The 16,782-nt window shown below is 50.0% G+C and overlaps 4 protein-coding genes across 4 annotated transcripts; 1 reads left to right on the top strand and 3 right to left on the bottom strand.

The window, feature by feature from the left end:
* Positions 1–460: 460 nt before the first annotated feature.
* Positions 461–3,391, bottom strand: ACET3X_002865 (uncharacterized protein). Its single transcript, XM_069449655.1, has 3 exons — positions 2,943–3,391; positions 2,744–2,889; positions 461–2,697 (listed from the first exon to the last, which is right to left on the bottom strand). Exons 1-3 carry the CDS (start codon positions 3,178–3,180, stop codon positions 628–630), a joined length of 2,454 nt encoding a protein of 817 aa, XP_069309412.1. The 5' UTR covers positions 3,181–3,391; the 3' UTR covers positions 461–627.
* A 1,882-nt stretch (positions 3,392–5,273) lies between these two features.
* ACET3X_002864 (uncharacterized protein) lies at positions 5,274–5,822 on the bottom strand (the record flags this gene model as incomplete). Its single annotated transcript, XM_069449654.1, has 3 exons — positions 5,274–5,299; positions 5,357–5,473; positions 5,564–5,822. The coding sequence occupies 3 exons, from the start codon at positions 5,820–5,822 to the stop codon at positions 5,274–5,276; spliced, it is 402 nt and encodes a 133-aa protein (XP_069309411.1).
* Positions 5,823–6,423: 601 nt separating this feature from the next.
* On the bottom strand, positions 6,424–6,828 carry ACET3X_002863 (uncharacterized protein; the record flags this gene model as incomplete). The annotated part of the gene is made up of 4 exons (XM_069449653.1): positions 6,424–6,434; positions 6,486–6,581; positions 6,657–6,705; positions 6,766–6,828. The coding sequence occupies 4 exons, from the start codon at positions 6,826–6,828 to the stop codon at positions 6,424–6,426; spliced, it is 219 nt and encodes a 72-aa protein (XP_069309410.1).
* Positions 6,829–14,359: 7,531 nt separating this feature from the next.
* ACET3X_002862 (uncharacterized protein) lies at positions 14,360–16,337 on the top strand (the record flags this gene model as incomplete). Its single annotated transcript, XM_069449651.1, has 5 exons — positions 14,360–14,515; positions 14,569–14,863; positions 14,912–15,288; positions 15,341–15,566; positions 15,622–16,337. The coding sequence occupies 5 exons, from the start codon at positions 14,360–14,362 to the stop codon at positions 16,335–16,337; spliced, it is 1,770 nt and encodes a 589-aa protein (XP_069309409.1).
* Between the last annotated feature and the right edge of the window lie 445 nt (positions 16,338–16,782).

Genomic DNA, 16,782 nt, shown 5'->3' with positions numbered 1-16,782 from the left:
TTGTTGCCGTGTTGATGTGAGGAGGCAAGTCCAAATCAAGTGATGGGGAAGTGTGTTTGGACCCTATGTCCGGCTTACTACAAACAGGACTTTCACTATCCATACGATGCTCAAACGAAAGAACGCTCCTGCATGCAGTGTTCTTCCTTGTTTACACTACACGCCTCCAGGCTGCACACTATCTTAGTCTTGCTCGAGGTCAACACCGCACCCACAAGATGGGGTTTGAAAGTCAACGAGTTTTCCCAATTCTGTATCGCAATATTTCGTCACCAACGTAGCTTCCCGAGCACCATTCCGCTCGACTGCAATTGTTCCATTGAAGATCTCAGCACTTGTCCACCAACCTCTACAGCTCTCACGATCGTATGACGATGAATAACTACCTTACACAAGATGGTGATCGTTATGGACTTGCGCAACCCTTTGTAGACAAATAGTGTATAGCAATGCGAAGAGATATTATTTTCATATTAAAAACATATTGTACCTCTAGGGCTCTATTCATTCTAAAAATGCCGATGATACGAATACTAATGCAGTGCCAAATGCAAACGCCAAAGCGCCAAACACCATGCATGCCAACAACATCATAGACATATGAAACCAAGATGAGGAAAAAAACTTCTACGCCTCCACTCGCTGCTCATGTGACTGTGACCAAGTACTCAATGCACAGCTCGTGCGCGCCTCAAGTTCATCAGCCCTCTTCGCATCACGAACCGCAGCATCAACAGCGTCGTGAAGATCGAGGTGGAAGAACGGTCTATCGACTCCGTAAATTGGGTAGAATCTCCTCTTCTCGCTCGTAGAGGTGGACTGTACCTCGAGGGCATGCGTGCCCGTCGATTTCTTGCCTTGCTCTTCGTCGCTGTTGTGCAAATGCCGCCGTGAAGCCTCCATTTCTTTACGCTCATCACCATTTGCACTGGGGAGACTGGTCGCGACGGTATAGGCTGGACACCACGTTCCCATACCATCGGCAGTGATTGCCGCAGGGCAACCAAATCCTGCAAAGCTGAGCGCCTTGCGTGTCCACCGGTTATGTACACCAGCAAAGTGCCACTCTACTAGCCCAGGCGCCGCATGCCGATCAAGCGTATCGCGTAAGCTTTTCAATCCGTCAATGCTTGTGATGTCGAGAATGTTGACAGTGGAAAAGTCAAGAACGACGGCCCTCAGAACTGGAAGAGATGAAGAATCTTCAATAAGCTTCTGGGTAGGCGGTGCATCGCACCACAAACGATCGCAATCGCGGATACCGTCATCGGCTTGGGTCCGGCGCGTGTGCTTAGTAATATAAGAGGTAAGGTAGTCGACGTGATAGGCCTGGTTGATATAGTTGAAGTTCTCGCTGAAACGGTAGATGAAGACGCCAGGATACGCCGGCTCCACCTTGACGTCCGGATTATGGTTATCTGTGGCCTCATCAGGCACATATACGTGTCGAAAGCCCTCTGCAGTACTGCCGCCATGCGTGTATTCCCCATATGTTTGTGGAGGTAGCGAGGTGCTTGCTGTCGACATGGATTCATTGCAGTGGCGATCGTCGCAGACTATGCGCGTCACCTCAACAGTACCCCGAAACTTGCCTGGGCTCTTCGCCATTCGGAAAAGAAGCATTGCGAAAGACAGTCCCACAGTGATGTAGATTGCAGTCTCAAGATCGGTGAAGAACGCAATGACAACGCCACAAACCCAGACGAAGAGCTCGAACGGTGACAGTTGGTAGTACTTGTGCAGGTCCTTGGGTCCCTTGATCAAGTCGACGGTGGAGTGTATGATCAGACCAGCAAGCGCTGCATTTGGTATGTAGTAGAAGACAGTGGTGAGCGCATAGAGAGCCAGCACTAGAACCAATGCGCTGAAGACGCCGGATAGAGGGGTACGTACTGCTGCCTTGGAAAGAACAGCAGAAGCACCAAAAGAACCTGTGCACACATAACCACCGACAAAAGGGCTGAGTATGTTGGCGGCACCTTGTGCGATCATCTCCTGTGAAGGAATGACGGTGTAATTATGCTTACGCCCAAAACTCTTGGCGATGGCGATGTGTTCCACGATGAGGATGATAATGATTGCCGGGAGCTCTGGTGCTACCAAGCCAAAGAGTTCTCCATTCATCGAGGGTACGCCCGCGTGACTGAATCCCTTCTCAATGTGGCCGACTATTCGAAACTTCTCTTGGCCTGCAGGGGTCGTTCGATGCACGAGCCAGCTGATGAGGGTATAGAGCAGTATAGTAAAAGTGAGGCGCAGTGAGGAGATCAAGGACCACATCTTCTTCTTTCGTGGTTGGCGGACCTCCATCTTAGCACACAGGTTCTTGACCAGGTATAGAAGCACAATGGATGTGATTCCAATAGCCGCATCCAGTCTTGCCCGGGGTAGGCCCTTTAAGAAGTTGACGTACACCTTGTACGGGGACTCCCGTGTGTTGATCCCTGTTACACCCATCAAGGTCGGTAGCTGTGTCGAAACGATCGTGATGCTGGCGGATGTAACGAAGGCGGATATAGGGATATACGGAATAAACTCAATGATGAAGCCGAGACGAAGGATACCGAAGCCTAGGATGATGCTACCAGCGAGGAAGCTTATCGCATGCGCTATTTCCTGGGGCTGGTACACGCCCGGGTGTTCGGCTTCGACTTTGCTGACTGCGCTTCCGATCAGTAGTGACCCGACGGCTGTGGTCTGATCATGATTAGCCGAGTGTAGCTTATTTAGAGGATTGACTTACACCTATGACAATGTCTCTGGATGTTCCGAAGATCCAGTATAGACACGCTCCTACGAAGGTTGTGTATAGGCCGAAAGCAGGTGACAGGCGCGCGAGCGACGCATACGCCATGGCTTGCGGAACCACAACAAGACCGACAGTGACGCCTTGCTTGGTTTAGCGGTATGTAATGAAACGCGGTAGAGATTGCTTTGCGTACCTGCGATAGCATCTCCAGCCAGCCAGTGTAGGTTATAGCGTCTCACCCACCGTGCGCTCGGAAATAACTCGCGTACGTATTCTGCGGCGCCATGTGAAGTTGGTATGCATTCGCGCATCCATTCTGCTACCGACGGGTCCTCCTCGATGTAGGTCTCCCCAATTGTGTCTCGGGCTACGTTCTTGAGCGAGGCCGTCTGATCGCTACGGTCTTCCGAAAAGGTGGGTAATAATTTCATTATCCTGGCGTCGATATCCAGGGTCGAACTAGGTTTTAGGGCACGTACACCGTTCTCAAGTGATGGGACAAGAACAAGGGGAGTGGTAGTTGCGTCCGATCAAATCTGGTATGTCGGCAGGCGTAGGTCGCGGATGTAATGAACGACAGTGGAAGCAATGTGCGCAAAAGAAAGAAAACTACCAAGTAAATAATAGACAGACCGAGCGTTTCTGCAATAATTGGGACGTGTTCTCCATTGAATGTGACGCATTGTCATGCGCTGTGCTTGGAGCATTTCACCGATGCCCCGAAATTGTCGGGCGATAGGTCTTGGCATGGTCGCACAGATAAGGTACTGCGACTCACCGCCGTCCTTCCCCGTCTTGGAACTTCACGCAACACTCTGATTGCGAGAGAGTGTGTTTTAGTGCCTGCGAACGGCCATCAATCTCCATGTCGCATTTGACGGGTTCGAAGTGTCGAAGCCGTACAATCGCGGCCCGGTCAGGATGGATATTCAGGTAGCAATCGCCTCACCAGCACGTCTGGCGATGCGTGTAGTCTGCTCGAACACATCTTGGCGAACGAAAGTCGGTATGGAAAAGCCGCGATTGGACGATCCATGGCCGTTGGGAATTACAGCTGATGATGGGGATGCGGCGACGAAGCGATCAGGCACGGTCCGAGCGACATCAATGTGTCAGTGCCAAGCTTCCACGACCCACTTTCGGGTAAGCGGTTGTGCCAGCTGCGGGGAGGTACTCACTCACTCACTCACTCTCAGTCAAGCGGTAATTAGTACACGGTGATCTGATTCTGTAAAAGCCTGTTGTTGGCCTCAGTCTGGTCCCCACTAATCTTCGAAGCCAGCTACCAACTCAACTTCCTACAGGTCATTTGGGTCTTCGTATTCACTATCGTCGAATTCCTCATACCCCCCCGTGTGTATGGTCAACGCTAGAATTGTTGCATTCACAGCGATTGCAATCAACATGCTTGCGTTGCATTATTATCCAGAGGAGAATGACGGATCGACCAAGACGTTCGCCGCGGATGCACTCTCCGTTCACATATACCGACAGAGATTGATCGTGGTTCTGGGCGAAGGCAACATGGTTCTGAGGTAAATGCGCAAAGTCAGCAGCCGTATGGTCCTCTTCAGGGTAGTCTTCTCCTTTTTCGTTTTCCTCCTCTTCGTCATAGTTGATGCCCTCGCTATTCCCACTCGCGACATCGTGCTGAGGTTCTCCAACTACTCCCTTGCACCAGTTACACACGATTTTTGGTCTAGCTTCCGGTGCAAACTTTGCTCCGCAACCACAGACATGAGTGTGACAATGCCCTGTCTCGTCTGCTACTGCGATATAGGAGCGTAGCTGTTGATCCGCAAAGTCCTCTTTGGCATAACAGGATGTGCACAGCCACCGGTCTAGGAAGCGCTTGCGCAGGGTACAAGAACATCGCACTAGACCTTTCTTCTGACGTTCCCGGTAACACGAAGAACAAGTGAGATCCTTGCGCTTGTTGACAGTGACGTTAAGCAATGAAACGATACGACACCCCGCGTATGGGTAATGTCTGCGGCCAACAGGCTTAATGTTTTGGTGTGTGCCCAAGTCAAGGTCGAGAATCCGCTCAAACGGCTCAGGATCGCCGATGGAAATGAAATTCAGGGGAACGTGTAAACGACCCTGGTCGTGAAGAGGCTTCATGTCCTTGTGAGGCAGACGCCAGGCGCTGTCCTTTGAATTCTTGGGCGGGTACGCGGCGATGGCTTTGGGATGGAGAAATCAGAAGCCTGCCCACCAGCGACACTGGTCAAATCCAGAGTCCTCTGTGAGAGAATTGTAGAAAACATGTATCCGGCATTCGTCGCAGGTATTGACTCCGCACTTCACACACGGGCGGGACTCCGTCGTGAAGCCAAATCCAGCGCAGCCTTTTATGGCATCAAACGTCTTTGCTGTACAGGAGCAATGCTTCATTGCCCGGAGGGAAAACCCAACTCCCGGACACAGAGTTTTGGAGACAAGATTGGCCTTTGCATTGGCGTCGTCCATGCGAATGTGGTTATGGAAAGTCTGTGAAACCTGGGTAAGGGCAAGGAGATCGTCAGGTGTCAAGAACGAGACCAGTGCCTGCAGATTGATATTAGTATCCTGAATGAAGTACAAGGAGAACACCTGCATGCCTACCTCCTGGATCGGATATGTAGCAAGAGCGACAGCGAGTGGTTTGGTGGTGTTCGACATCGCCAATGGGAGCGTCCAAACGCGTTGCGCTGTCTGCTGTACCGAGGCCATCGCAGACGCCTTGTTAAGTATCAGCTAGATGTTTCGGAAAGCTTCAGAGCAGTCGCGGTGGCAAGCGTAATAGAGCACGCCTGCATTTAGGTTACTCACTGTCAAAGTTGTCGAGACACGCTTGTTGCTTATCGACTTTAAAGTTGCGTCCTGTGCTCTCTTCACGAAGTAAGAGAACGATGTGAGCAGATTCGAATGGTGAGTAAATCTGATGGATGGTTTTACGGAGTGAAAGCAAGAGGAGCGCGTCCAGGAAGGAAGTCGCAGATGGCACGTGCGTGAGTGACACACAAATCAAAGGTCCATCTGCAGACGAGCATGTACGCCACCAGGCTCGTCCAGGGGGTCTTCCCAACATGGAGAACTAGCCAGGAAGTGAGTTTCACGCTGTCCGAGTTGCTGGTATCAGAGATACTTCAATGCTTCCTCCCTATCAGTCCGGTTCATCCAAGAGCGGGTTCACATCAATCTGCTTTGACATTGCCCCAAGTACACCGCGCGAACTTTCTCTTATCGTAAGACTCCAGCATTCCCGACGATACTTTCCAGAGAGACTCAGGCACCGTCTTTGCCGCACCACCTTTGAATATCCGATGGTTTGCCGAAACGCAGCCTGCCTTGTCGCAATACTCCATGTCGGAATATGTAGCCCGGGCACCAGAATCCCGAGCCTAGGGTATGTGCATCGCAATCGACTGGATGCGGTCTAGATCATGTAGAGAAACCGACACGTCGCTGGTTCCGGCCATGTACATGGGCGCAATGTCGGCAGGATATGTGGTTGCCACGTTGGAGTCACCAAAGTCAGTAGACTTTGAAATGTATTCGCTGCATTTCATCTCAAACAAAACACCGTCTAGTGAGTGTCTCGTACGGGCTGCATGTGAGACAACGACAGACTTGGTAACTCCATATTTAGTTTGCATCAGTGCCATCTGCGCACCCAAGAAGCGCCCTTCTTAATACGGGCCTGCGAGTATCATGCCTGTGCTCATACCAAAGATTCGACAAGTAAGCTTACCATCGATCTTTTGAATGACACCGAGGAACCCGTCTTCCCCGTTTACGCGTTCTGTAAAGGTAACATGGCCCCGGCTCAGCTTCGCCTCCTGTGCACCTGCGTTGTGGAACAATAGTCATGGGCATTTTGCAGAATAGCTGCTGCACTGGGCCGGCTTGGCGCAGAGATTACCACGCGCCATCAATACAGGTGTCACGATCATTCCAACACCACGAGCAGCCTACCAGACGACCAGCGGTTAGCGTCTCAGATACAATGCGTTTTGGTCGTCTTTACTCACATCTGGCAGGATGAACGAGCGATGCTTGCTGGTAGTGGTGATGGGCAAGGTGACGGGTTGCATGGGCTGTCAAGACGCGCAGATTACGTCAGCGCCGCGGCGATTTCGTCATCCGTCTCGCTACGTTGTTTTCCAGCAAACCTCACCACTTTTGCGCAAACCTTCCACAAGCCATCCTACAACCTCGCCCTAGCACTTTCTTTCGTGTCTCTCCCAACAGGCGAATTACAATACCCTAAAATTATTCGCTCCCTGCACTTCCTCCAATTCCGACGTGAGAACGCACTTCGCATCAACCCAGTATCGAGCAGGTAGCCACACGCACTCGGAACGTCGGAGCACATGCGTTCGACGCTTGCGTGCTTATAGTAATAGGTCCGTTTATCAAAAGCAACCATACAAAGTGAAATATTCTCCTCAGAAGAAGCCAAGTGTGGAATGAAATGGAACTTGATAGGGACTCGCATTGTAAGGCTGTACTATCGGGGACTACAAGTAATACAAGGTTCGTTTTCCGGTGCAGATACCGCCGCTGCGACATTTCCAAATTATGCTTCGTAATTCGCGGTGTCGCGGACACTATTAATACATCCAGTATCTTCTCTCGGGGGGATGCCAGAACCCCAGAGAGCATCGTCCATGTCGTGCAATGCCGGTATTTTGCGAGGTACCTTCACGTACAACCAATGACTGGCGCTTAATCATGAAACCGGGATTAGGTGGTGTCGCATGCACCTATTGTTGTAAAGGCGCTCCATCTGGTCGTATACACCACCTAACTTGCATTCGCATAGGATGTCGAGTTTGGTACCTTCCACACTGGTCAGCATGTCAGCTATGAGTCGCTCATTACTTGTCCTCATTCACCTTTACCCAAGCTACCGCCAACTAGGCTTGGCCATTCGCATAGCTCTGATCATGGCGCCGAGCTTGTCTGAGAATCCTGTCAGCTTGCATTCTATCATAGTAGATGCCATCCATTACAATACCTAGGGTCTGCTCCCTCCACAGAAACGCTTGCCAACAATTCTCATCTTTCGCATTTGAGCTGCTCAGATAGGCGAGCTTTCATGGTTTCTTCTGACCACTTGGCCTTCAAGCTAGCAGTCATTGGTTTGTCCGCATTCTCCGAGCGTTGCATGACCATCTTGCTGACTGGCTGCATGTATGTTTGCTCGACTGGTCTCCAAATCATCGTCCAAAGCTCGCCCGCCAGGTTCATCGTGTAGTCGAAGGCGCCTTCGACTAGTGGCCAGATTGGTTGATGGTAGTGGTGGTCCATGACACACTCTTAGTGCGCAGTAGCTGTGTGTGTGTTGAGCGTGTTGTTGTGGTTTGAGTGGGTGTGGAAAATCACCGGGGTTATATCGTTTGAAGGACTGAGGATCATAGAAGGTTGTGGAAATGTGCCGAGAGATAAGGTGAAAGATAAGGGCCCTGATATCGGGCAGCGCGGTGGGGCCGAGCGCGGTGCACCAGATAGAAATTAATCTTGATTCGGGGACAACTTCTTCTACTGTCTATCTCTTAGGCTATGAAAAACCCCTACACTAGATAGTAAGTAAGGTATTGTCACATGACCCCAAGCATGGCCGATACCGGGGTATATGTAGGACCCGTCCCATCCTACCTACCTAGTTAGTTCGGTGGACTTATACATCATTCATCACCCACATACCTATCGCACGTACTTTCTCTTTAAGCTAGTGTTACTCCATCCTTGACTGCGGCCCCGCAGTGCGGCGCAGCGCCAACCAAAACACAAGAACACACCGACCGTTGCCGCTGTAGAACATTTGCCCAACTGCATTTCTATCTGACACCAACCCGCGACCTGAACGCGTTCGTTGCGCAGTGCGTAGCATGCTCTAGATCATCCCTTCGCCCTTCCTACCTGGCTCGTCACAGCTTAGTCTAACCAATCCTCAAATCTCTGTTACACCGCGGCCAGAGAGTGCTGCATACAAGCTCAACGTCAAAGAGCAGATCTTCGTTGCGTGGGATGCAAACGAGGGCAATCTAGAGGTATGCTCAAGAATGGTTCTCTGTCAGAGTAAACCCGCCAACGCACGTCGTGTATTACTTCGCGTCCGCGTAACCGATATTCCTGGTCCCAATCAAAAGCGCTTTTACACCCTCGGCAACGATTTCAGTCAGCATCAGTTCGGGAGAATCATTCAAGATGAACCAAGCTCATACGGATATGACCATCCTCATATTCCTGGCGACTTTGATTCTGATAAGCCCTTGAAGCGATGGTTCACTTACGACTTAAACGTAAAAGGGCCTTTATCGAAAGAACAGACATTAGGGTTACCACATGAGGTCTATGTAGCAAGTAGACAGGGTGAAAATTGGTAGTTATTGCAAGCTATATACACCTCGACAATCTGCTAACTGCCTAAGGGCATTCATTAAAAGAAATGAGTGGGTCGAAAAGGCGAGAGAGTTAAGCTCTTCTTTTGTGTGGGGCGGTAAACTGGAGCAGAGGATGCTTGCTGAGCTAAACGAGGCTTCCAGTTAGAATTTGTTGTTTCTATAGTCAATCATAATAATGTGTAAATGTACCTATTCTTATGGTGTGAGAGAACCATCATTGACGCTACGTTTGGCCAGAGCGAGGGCTGAAACTAGTCATATAGCAGTCATACGAGATCCAATGCCAGCGTAGCAGCTATTGCAGAGCTCAGGGTAGAGAGAGAGCTCGTGAGAGGCCAGCGCAGTTGCAAATCGTCAGTGTGCGAGACTTGTCACGGTAACCTCGCCAACGGTGGTCCCTTACCTCCGCATAACACCGCATTCGCACTCGAGATCCAATTTGTGAATTTAACTGAGTAGTATTCTTCATCAGTAATACCTACATATGAAAGATATTCCAAGAAATGTTTAGCTTCCAGTAAGTATTCTTTGGTGAAGAAAAGAGGAATGGAAGAGGTAAGAAACCTCCTGGAGCCTCAATTCATCAGTCAGGGAAAAACTCGGCCCGACACATTGAGCACCTGTACCTACACTGATGCTGGACTTTAAGCTGTGCGTCCAAGCATGTCGCGCAAACCGCATGGCTACAAACATTCAACTTCCGCATGTCGACATCTGCGTCGCCGCAGATAGGACAGGATTCATCAGTCGAGCTGAGTGCTACAGAGACAGAAGCCAGGTCTGCGTGTTCCGGACCACGAAGCACGTCTTGAACATCAAAAACTTCGTACTCGCGCGTATGCCAATCGAAATCGTCGTACTGACTGAAGTCATGGTTCGCCACGTATTCTGGTACGTATTCTTGATAGTCCTCGTCGTCAATTTCATAATCGTCCTCTGACATGTCTGAAATGAAGAAGGCGCTCAGTAGCGGCGAACCATATGTGAAAAACGTACTGATCTGCATGTAGAACACAACGATCCTCTCTTTGACATCATAATGATGCTTGTTCACAATACGGCAGCTGCAAAACGCCAAATCGTTTATCAGCACTCTGAAGGCGCTTTCAACGCGTTGCCGCAAAGGGTCATGGATGAGACGAACGAACGACTGACCCACGATGGTTCGCGCTTCCGAAGCCGAGTTGCAGGCGCTGTTCGTTCCAGGCGGCTCGCGTACAAATTGCTCGATGGCTGCACATATCAAATCGATCTGGTGATTCGTACAATCGGCAATAGCGTCGCTTGATAAGTTTTCGTCGGCAGAAAGATCGTTGAACGTATCGATCATCTCCGAGATTTGTCGTCCAAGGATTCTTGTCATCTTGGTCGCCATAGCGGCCATCATCCCTATAGCACCATAGGCATCAGTGAAATCTCTATCTTCTTGCTGGTGTACATGGGTGTGGAACCTACTGAACACCTCAAGCAGGTATTCACATTCCACATCAGGGTTTTGAACACCTTCGGTGTTTTGGTAGTAATCAGCAGCAGTACGCTGAAGAGTCCTTACGATTTGGACTGCTCGATCACTATACAGCGTAGACCAAGTTGCTTCCATGCGGTAATCGCAGAAAGCTCGAATAGCGTCGTCAATTGCAATGCGAAGCCTGAAGGCACGAATACGGTCAGGATCGAAAGGTAGCTTCTCATTGAGACGTGCGAGAGCCATCACAGCCCACATAACACCTACAATTCAACATACGAGGTTAGCGAATGTCTTGTATGCCGGTCGTACATGGAAGACACTTACACGTCGGGTTGTTGAAATCGATGCCAAATACACTACCGGAATTCGCGTTGATTAACGGCATCTTATGTTTAGTGTTAAAGTGTTTGCGAAATAGTCGCCCACGAAGGTAAACACCCTCAGCTTTGAGGGTGGAGCAGTGAGGGTATGAAGTTGAGGATAAGAATTGTGATTGGGTGGTAGATCTTGAAAGTTTGAATATCAGAAAAGAAGAGCTGCTTAGGTGCATTCAGCAGAATCACTCATGGTGTGCTGTATAAGCAGGGCGTTACAGCGTGTCAGGTCCATAATGTGTATACAAAGTGTATATTCACAGCAAGGATATTAGATGGTGTTGTAAAAGGCGCATTGTACACACTATTGGCAAGCTTGCAGCCCTTTTCTGTATCTGCCCTCTAGCCGGCTGGTATGGTGGGAATCTATGGCGACAATGAGTCGCCTAGGTGTGCAGACATTCCGTCCAAGGCGCTCTGATACGAATTGGTCTCGAAATCTGGGGCTGGGCGTATGGCTGACAAGAGGGATTGTGCGCAAGATGTTCGGGGCAGGCTGTGTCGTATAAACCTCGTCTTATGGGGTGCATATTCTGCAGAAGCGATGTCGTACCCGGTATGAGAACATGGCGGACCTCGGAAGGTCTTCGCGAACGAGAGGAACAACAAAATCAGACTCCCCCAACGCCTAGTAAAGAAGGTCCCAGGTCGATTGACATGATCGTGCGCATAGAGAGATGTCTAGGTACTGTGGGATGAATTACGTTGGCACCCGACCAGGATGCGATGCAGCTTTGGGGATTTCATAGACACGTGTGAGAAGAGGGGTGACGCCAAGACGCTAAACACAGATCCTCATTTCCTTCTTTCCAGCTATCGGCACGATGTCGGCATCGGCACCTCACATCCCATCGATCGACCGATAACGTGCAAACTTACAGTACAACGCCGCTCACTCGAGATATATAATCTGTTTCAATCTGCTCATGAGAGAATGTCAAACTTCCGAAGCATGGTCGGCCGTCCGTGGGTAAGCCAGATAAGCAGAAGAAGGAACGCCGACGCTCGACCCCTGGTGTCTGTGAATCTGAGGAATCGCTCGGCCATGTAACACGGGATTTTCAACAGGGCCATTCGGGCTCTTTTCCATAGCTTCCAAACCCAACTTGACCAATCGACTTCGACCAATATACTACTTTCAGTGTTTGACCTACTCGGGGATCGCTATACCGAAAAAACTCTACTCTGCGAACCGTGTTTGTCTATTCTTGAAGTGTTCGAGTGGGCATGAAAACTTTGCCTCCAGGCTTGTTGAAGAAGAATCGAACACACCAGGTCAGTAGCACATACGTTCTCTGTTTTCGCGTGTGTTCACCACTAATGGCATAGGTTGCGATACTATCGCCTACCCAAAGCTGATGTGTAGCTCCACCGTTTACGTTACTATCGATCTTGACGAAAACGCCGTACCAGTCTCGATGTCTTGATTCGCATTATTGCTATGCTCGCCCATCGCAAGCAGTATCACCGATTCGAGAGTCCTTGGCGGCCACTGATTATGTTTGTCACCAAGCTTGACTTCCCCGAGGACGTGCATATCAAGGCTTACCTTATTGCTTTCCGTAACTGTCCCCTCTGAAGCGGGGCTATGCCAGGCTATCCAGGTTTCTGGTTGTTGGGACGGTGAGTGTGCTACAGCTAGTGCAGGCAACAAGCAGCTGAGGACAGAGACGTGGAGTCCGCAACGGACTTCTACCCGAATGGACCTGAGAGCCGGATTCCTCAAAGTGATATAATTGAAGAATCACGCGCGTTGCGTACCGCGGCAAAAATCATCGAAGGACGGCGAGTGAAAAAGAAGCGCGACCTGCCAATGTGCTGACTAGCATGCGCCAACATTGTCGAACAATGAAGCGATGGGCCGTTCTCGATTCACTCCAGCAGCGATTCATGATTAGGGACACTGGCCTGGAATTCGAACGCCGCCGTTTCCACTGGTATGTTTCCCCTACTAAAAGGCTTAGTAAGTATCATTTCCAGTTGATGCTATTGATGAGTCTGCATTCCGGCTTAAGTTTGTGCTACTCTCCTAAGATAATTTTTAGCTTTTCATGGCTTCCTGTACGCGACTTCTCACATAAGCTGACGACCGACTCAATACTAGGCAATGATAGAGTGTCAAACTTGAAACGGCCAAGACACTGCCGGGATGTCCATCTCACTATTGACAAAAGAACGACTCGACTTGGACATCCTGCGTACATGCTACATTCGTGCTGATTCAGTATCGGTGACCCGAAGAACGCCCTTATATCTTATCGTTTACGCTTAGGTTTACTCGAACATTCCCGGGAAACATTTCTTCCATCGCATGCGCGTGCGTAGAGTTGCCTTTGAGTCTCTTGGCGGAGATCTTGTATGGAAATGATCAATGGGTTTTCCATCGCATGCGCGATAATCGTGAAGTCGAGAGATCCGCTACAGGACTTGTGCCAAATGTCGGCCCGATTCAAAGCTACTGGAGTCCTGGATGAGGTGCCCAGTAGTTCCCGTACGCACCCGAACTTGGCTCTTGCTAGTCTGTACGTCACTGGAAATACACGCCGTACTTCAGTATCCCTCGGTAACTTTCCAACCGCTATGGATTCCAGTGTTGTGGCTTGAGGTAGTCAACGTCTAGACGAGTTCGAGAGCACTCACAGGACCAGCCACAATCTAGGCATTTTTCAAGCACCCAAGGGTTACACTTACCGAGGTAGCACGAACGTTCCAACGACGTTCTTCTTCGTACATTCTAGGATCATATGTTCTACCTAAAGTCGTTCAGTCGCATTCCCCATAATCTGTCAGTCGCGTCGAAACTCGGAACAGCTAAAACATTTCCACAACAAAACACTAAGCAGGAAAGCGCGTTGGTAGAAGAACGGCGCTTCGCAACGATATTAATCAACATCTTTCGAGGCGTTGTACACAAGGACAAAACCAAGAAGCGAGCCTTACGTGAAGGAAAAGAAGAGCGTGTTGTGCACCAATGAGGCAAGCTTTCTGGTTCGGACGCTAGTTCAGCTAGCCAGCAAGCGTGCGGGGTCCCCACATCAATGGGCCGCCACATACTCCACTGTGATCCACAGGCCGTCAAAGGGGCCAGACGGCAGCTGGTGGCGCCTTGTTGCTAGAGGGGAATCTTGGCTCATGTCGCTCGTCCAGTCGACCCCGCGCATAGCCTTTTGTTGCCGCGGCTTGGGTAAAGTTAGTGTCGATTCAGTATACTAATTTCACTATCTTACGATGGACCTGGAAAATTAATGAGACGCTAGAACCAGGTATCGATAGTTTCTTTCGACCAGGGTAAGAGAGCATCCAAACTACTTGAACCTCTTGAACTTACTTTTTCTTCCTGACTGTACGCCCTCTCGGCTCTATCACTTTCAAAATGCTGGGAGCAAAGAGATCGGCAAGCCCTTCTCACGATTCCGAAAAAAATGGACACAGTCACCTTGAGATGGTGGCTTCTCGAACGCCGCTGAGCAAGCTCGAGCAGCAGAACTTGGCACTTGTCATGAGCAGAGGCCCAGTGGTGCATGAGAAAGTGAGTGCAAGGGCTTTACACTTCGATTCCAGCTCTGACTATGGCATATCCAGATGAACGCAAGGCTGTTCATGACTCTTGTCTGTATGTCATTCCTCTGGATTGGCTCTCAGATCCCGCTATACATCTTTGGCTCAGTCCTTCCACTCATCTACCAAGACATTGGTGGAGTGGACCGATACATTTGGTTTGTCATTGGGTACCTCATTCCTAACGCCGCGCTCTGTCCATTTGTGGGCGCCTTATCAGACCTGTTTGGACGCCAGAAGGTGGCTATCGTCGGTCAGGTGACACTCATCATCGGGCCGATCATAACTGCCACTGCAGATACCATGAATATTGCCATCGGTAAGTGCCGCACCCTTGTATGAGGGACCACAAACTAACAAGGTCCAGCTGGTCAGGTCTTCTCAGGCATTGGCGCTGGCTTGAACGAGCTCATCGCCCTCGCGGGCACAGCAGAAGTCGTGCCGATCAAGGACCGCGGCAAGTACGTTGGCCTTGTCGTGATCACCATCCTCCCCTTCTGCCCATCAGTACTGTGGGCTCAATTGATCTCCGAACAAAGCAACTGGAGGTACAATGGCATCTTGGTTGGAGTGTGGAACTTTGTCGGTTTGATACTATGTATCTTTTGCTACAAGGATCCGTCTCGCCTGACTGAGGAATACACTGCCCGCCATGTCCTCCGCCAGGTCGACTACATCGGTGGTATCTTAAGTACAGTCGGCGTCACTCTATTCATGATGGGGCTACAATGGGGCGCGTCACAGGTCAGTATACGATCTCAGAGCAAACATTCTTGCTAATGCTGATATCTTGTAGTATGAGTGGGGCAGCCCGCATAACATGGTGCCTCTAGTCCTAGGTATCGTGTTCATCATCGCTTTCTTAGTATGGGAAGTGTATGCTCCGCACCCCATGGTTCCGCCGGCGCTCTTTCACAAAGCCAAAAGAACCATGATCGTTATCCTCCTCATCACCTTCCTTAGTGGTGGTAACTTCTTTGTCATGCTACTCTTCTGGCCAACTGAGATCTATAACGTCTACGGTAAACAAATGACCCGGTCATGACGCACAGAATGATCATACTGACACCAGTATAGGTGACGATCCCCTGGGCGTTGGTATTCGCTCACTACCCATCGGCTTTGGCATCATCGGCGGCGCAGTCATCTGCCTTGTCCTTATTCCCATAACCAAAGGCCGCGTCCGCGAGCTGATGGTATTCTTCACTGCCATGATGACAGCTGGCACAGGAGCCATGTGCATTGCGCGACCTGACAATCTCAACGTGGTCTATGCTGTCGTCACGCTAGCATCTGTTGGAGTCGGTGGAGTCATCATCCCCTCCTCAATCATTGCGCAGATTGCCTGCCCAGACGAGCTCATTGCTACCGTCACCGCCATCACACTCAGCATCCGATACCTTGGTGGCGCAATCGGGTTTGCAGTATACTCGAACCTCTTCTTCCGCAAAGCCACTCTACACTTGACTGAGATTGTCGCACGCAAGACACTGGCGTTTGGCGGCATTATCAACCCTCTGTCAGCCGAGGGACTTGCCGTCATCGCTCATGTTACCGACCTCATGGGTCACGCGAGATTCGAAGAAGTCAAAGAGATCCTTGCTACCAGCCCTGAAGTCTTGCAGCGAGACGCATTCCCTGCCATATTGGCAGCTTCGCAAGAGGCTTTTGCGCTGGCATACAGGTGGCCATACTGGATCTCGATTGCTTTTGGTGGTATTTGCTTCATCTTGAGCTTCTTTGTTGGAAATATTCGGAACCTATTGACGGCGAAAGTTGCTCATCCGGTCTGAGAAGGGAAGGAGCTCATGTAGATGGTCTAGAATAGCTCTACGGGTCTTGATGATGACGATAGTTAGGAATGTATGCCGTTGAAGACTGCCCTATCACATCTGTCTGTTGTAAAGAAAGCTTCCCATGCAGGTCGACAGTGTCCTTGGGGTGTTCCTTGTTACACTCAAGCTGAAAAAAGCCTATATTGAGCTCGTAAACTATAAGATTGCACTATTGAGTTTTCAACAGTTCGAAAGTTTTGATCATTGATGTTTTGATTAATTTGTGCCTCAATTATATGATGCTACGTAAACAAAAGCACACTGGGTATATGACGCCAACACATCTACGCTCACCACGAAAACCAATCTATATATGAACAGAAGAAAATCGCACCCTCGAGAAACCCCGGAATCTGTACTGCCGCTGTTGTCGCCTTGCCATAACAGCTATCGTGGGCCTTTC

The sequence above is a fragment of the Alternaria dauci genome, chromosome 2 (assembly GCF_042100115.1).
Source record: "Alternaria dauci strain A2016 chromosome 2, whole genome shotgun sequence".
NCBI lineage: Eukaryota > Fungi > Ascomycota > Dothideomycetes > Pleosporales > Pleosporaceae > Alternaria > Alternaria dauci.
The sequence above is the reverse complement of the archived record's forward strand: the minus strand, read 5'-3'. Positions and strand labels throughout refer to the sequence as shown.

What these genes read in the sequence shown, in the direction of transcription:
- ACET3X_002865 (XM_069449655.1), bottom strand. Translation starts at nt 3,180, where the DNA reads ATGAAATTATTACCCACCTTTTCGGAAGACCGTAGCGATCAGACGGCC. An exon ending in GGCTGGAGATGCTATCGCAG is followed by an intron (nt 2,890 to 2,942) that starts GTACGCAAAGCA and finishes AAACCAAGCAAG; the next exon opens with GCGTCACTGTCGGTCTTGTT. An exon ending in CCAGAGACATTGTCATAGGT is followed by an intron (nt 2,698 to 2,743) that starts GTAAGTCAATCC and finishes AATCATGATCAG; the next exon opens with ACCACAGCCGTCGGGTCACT.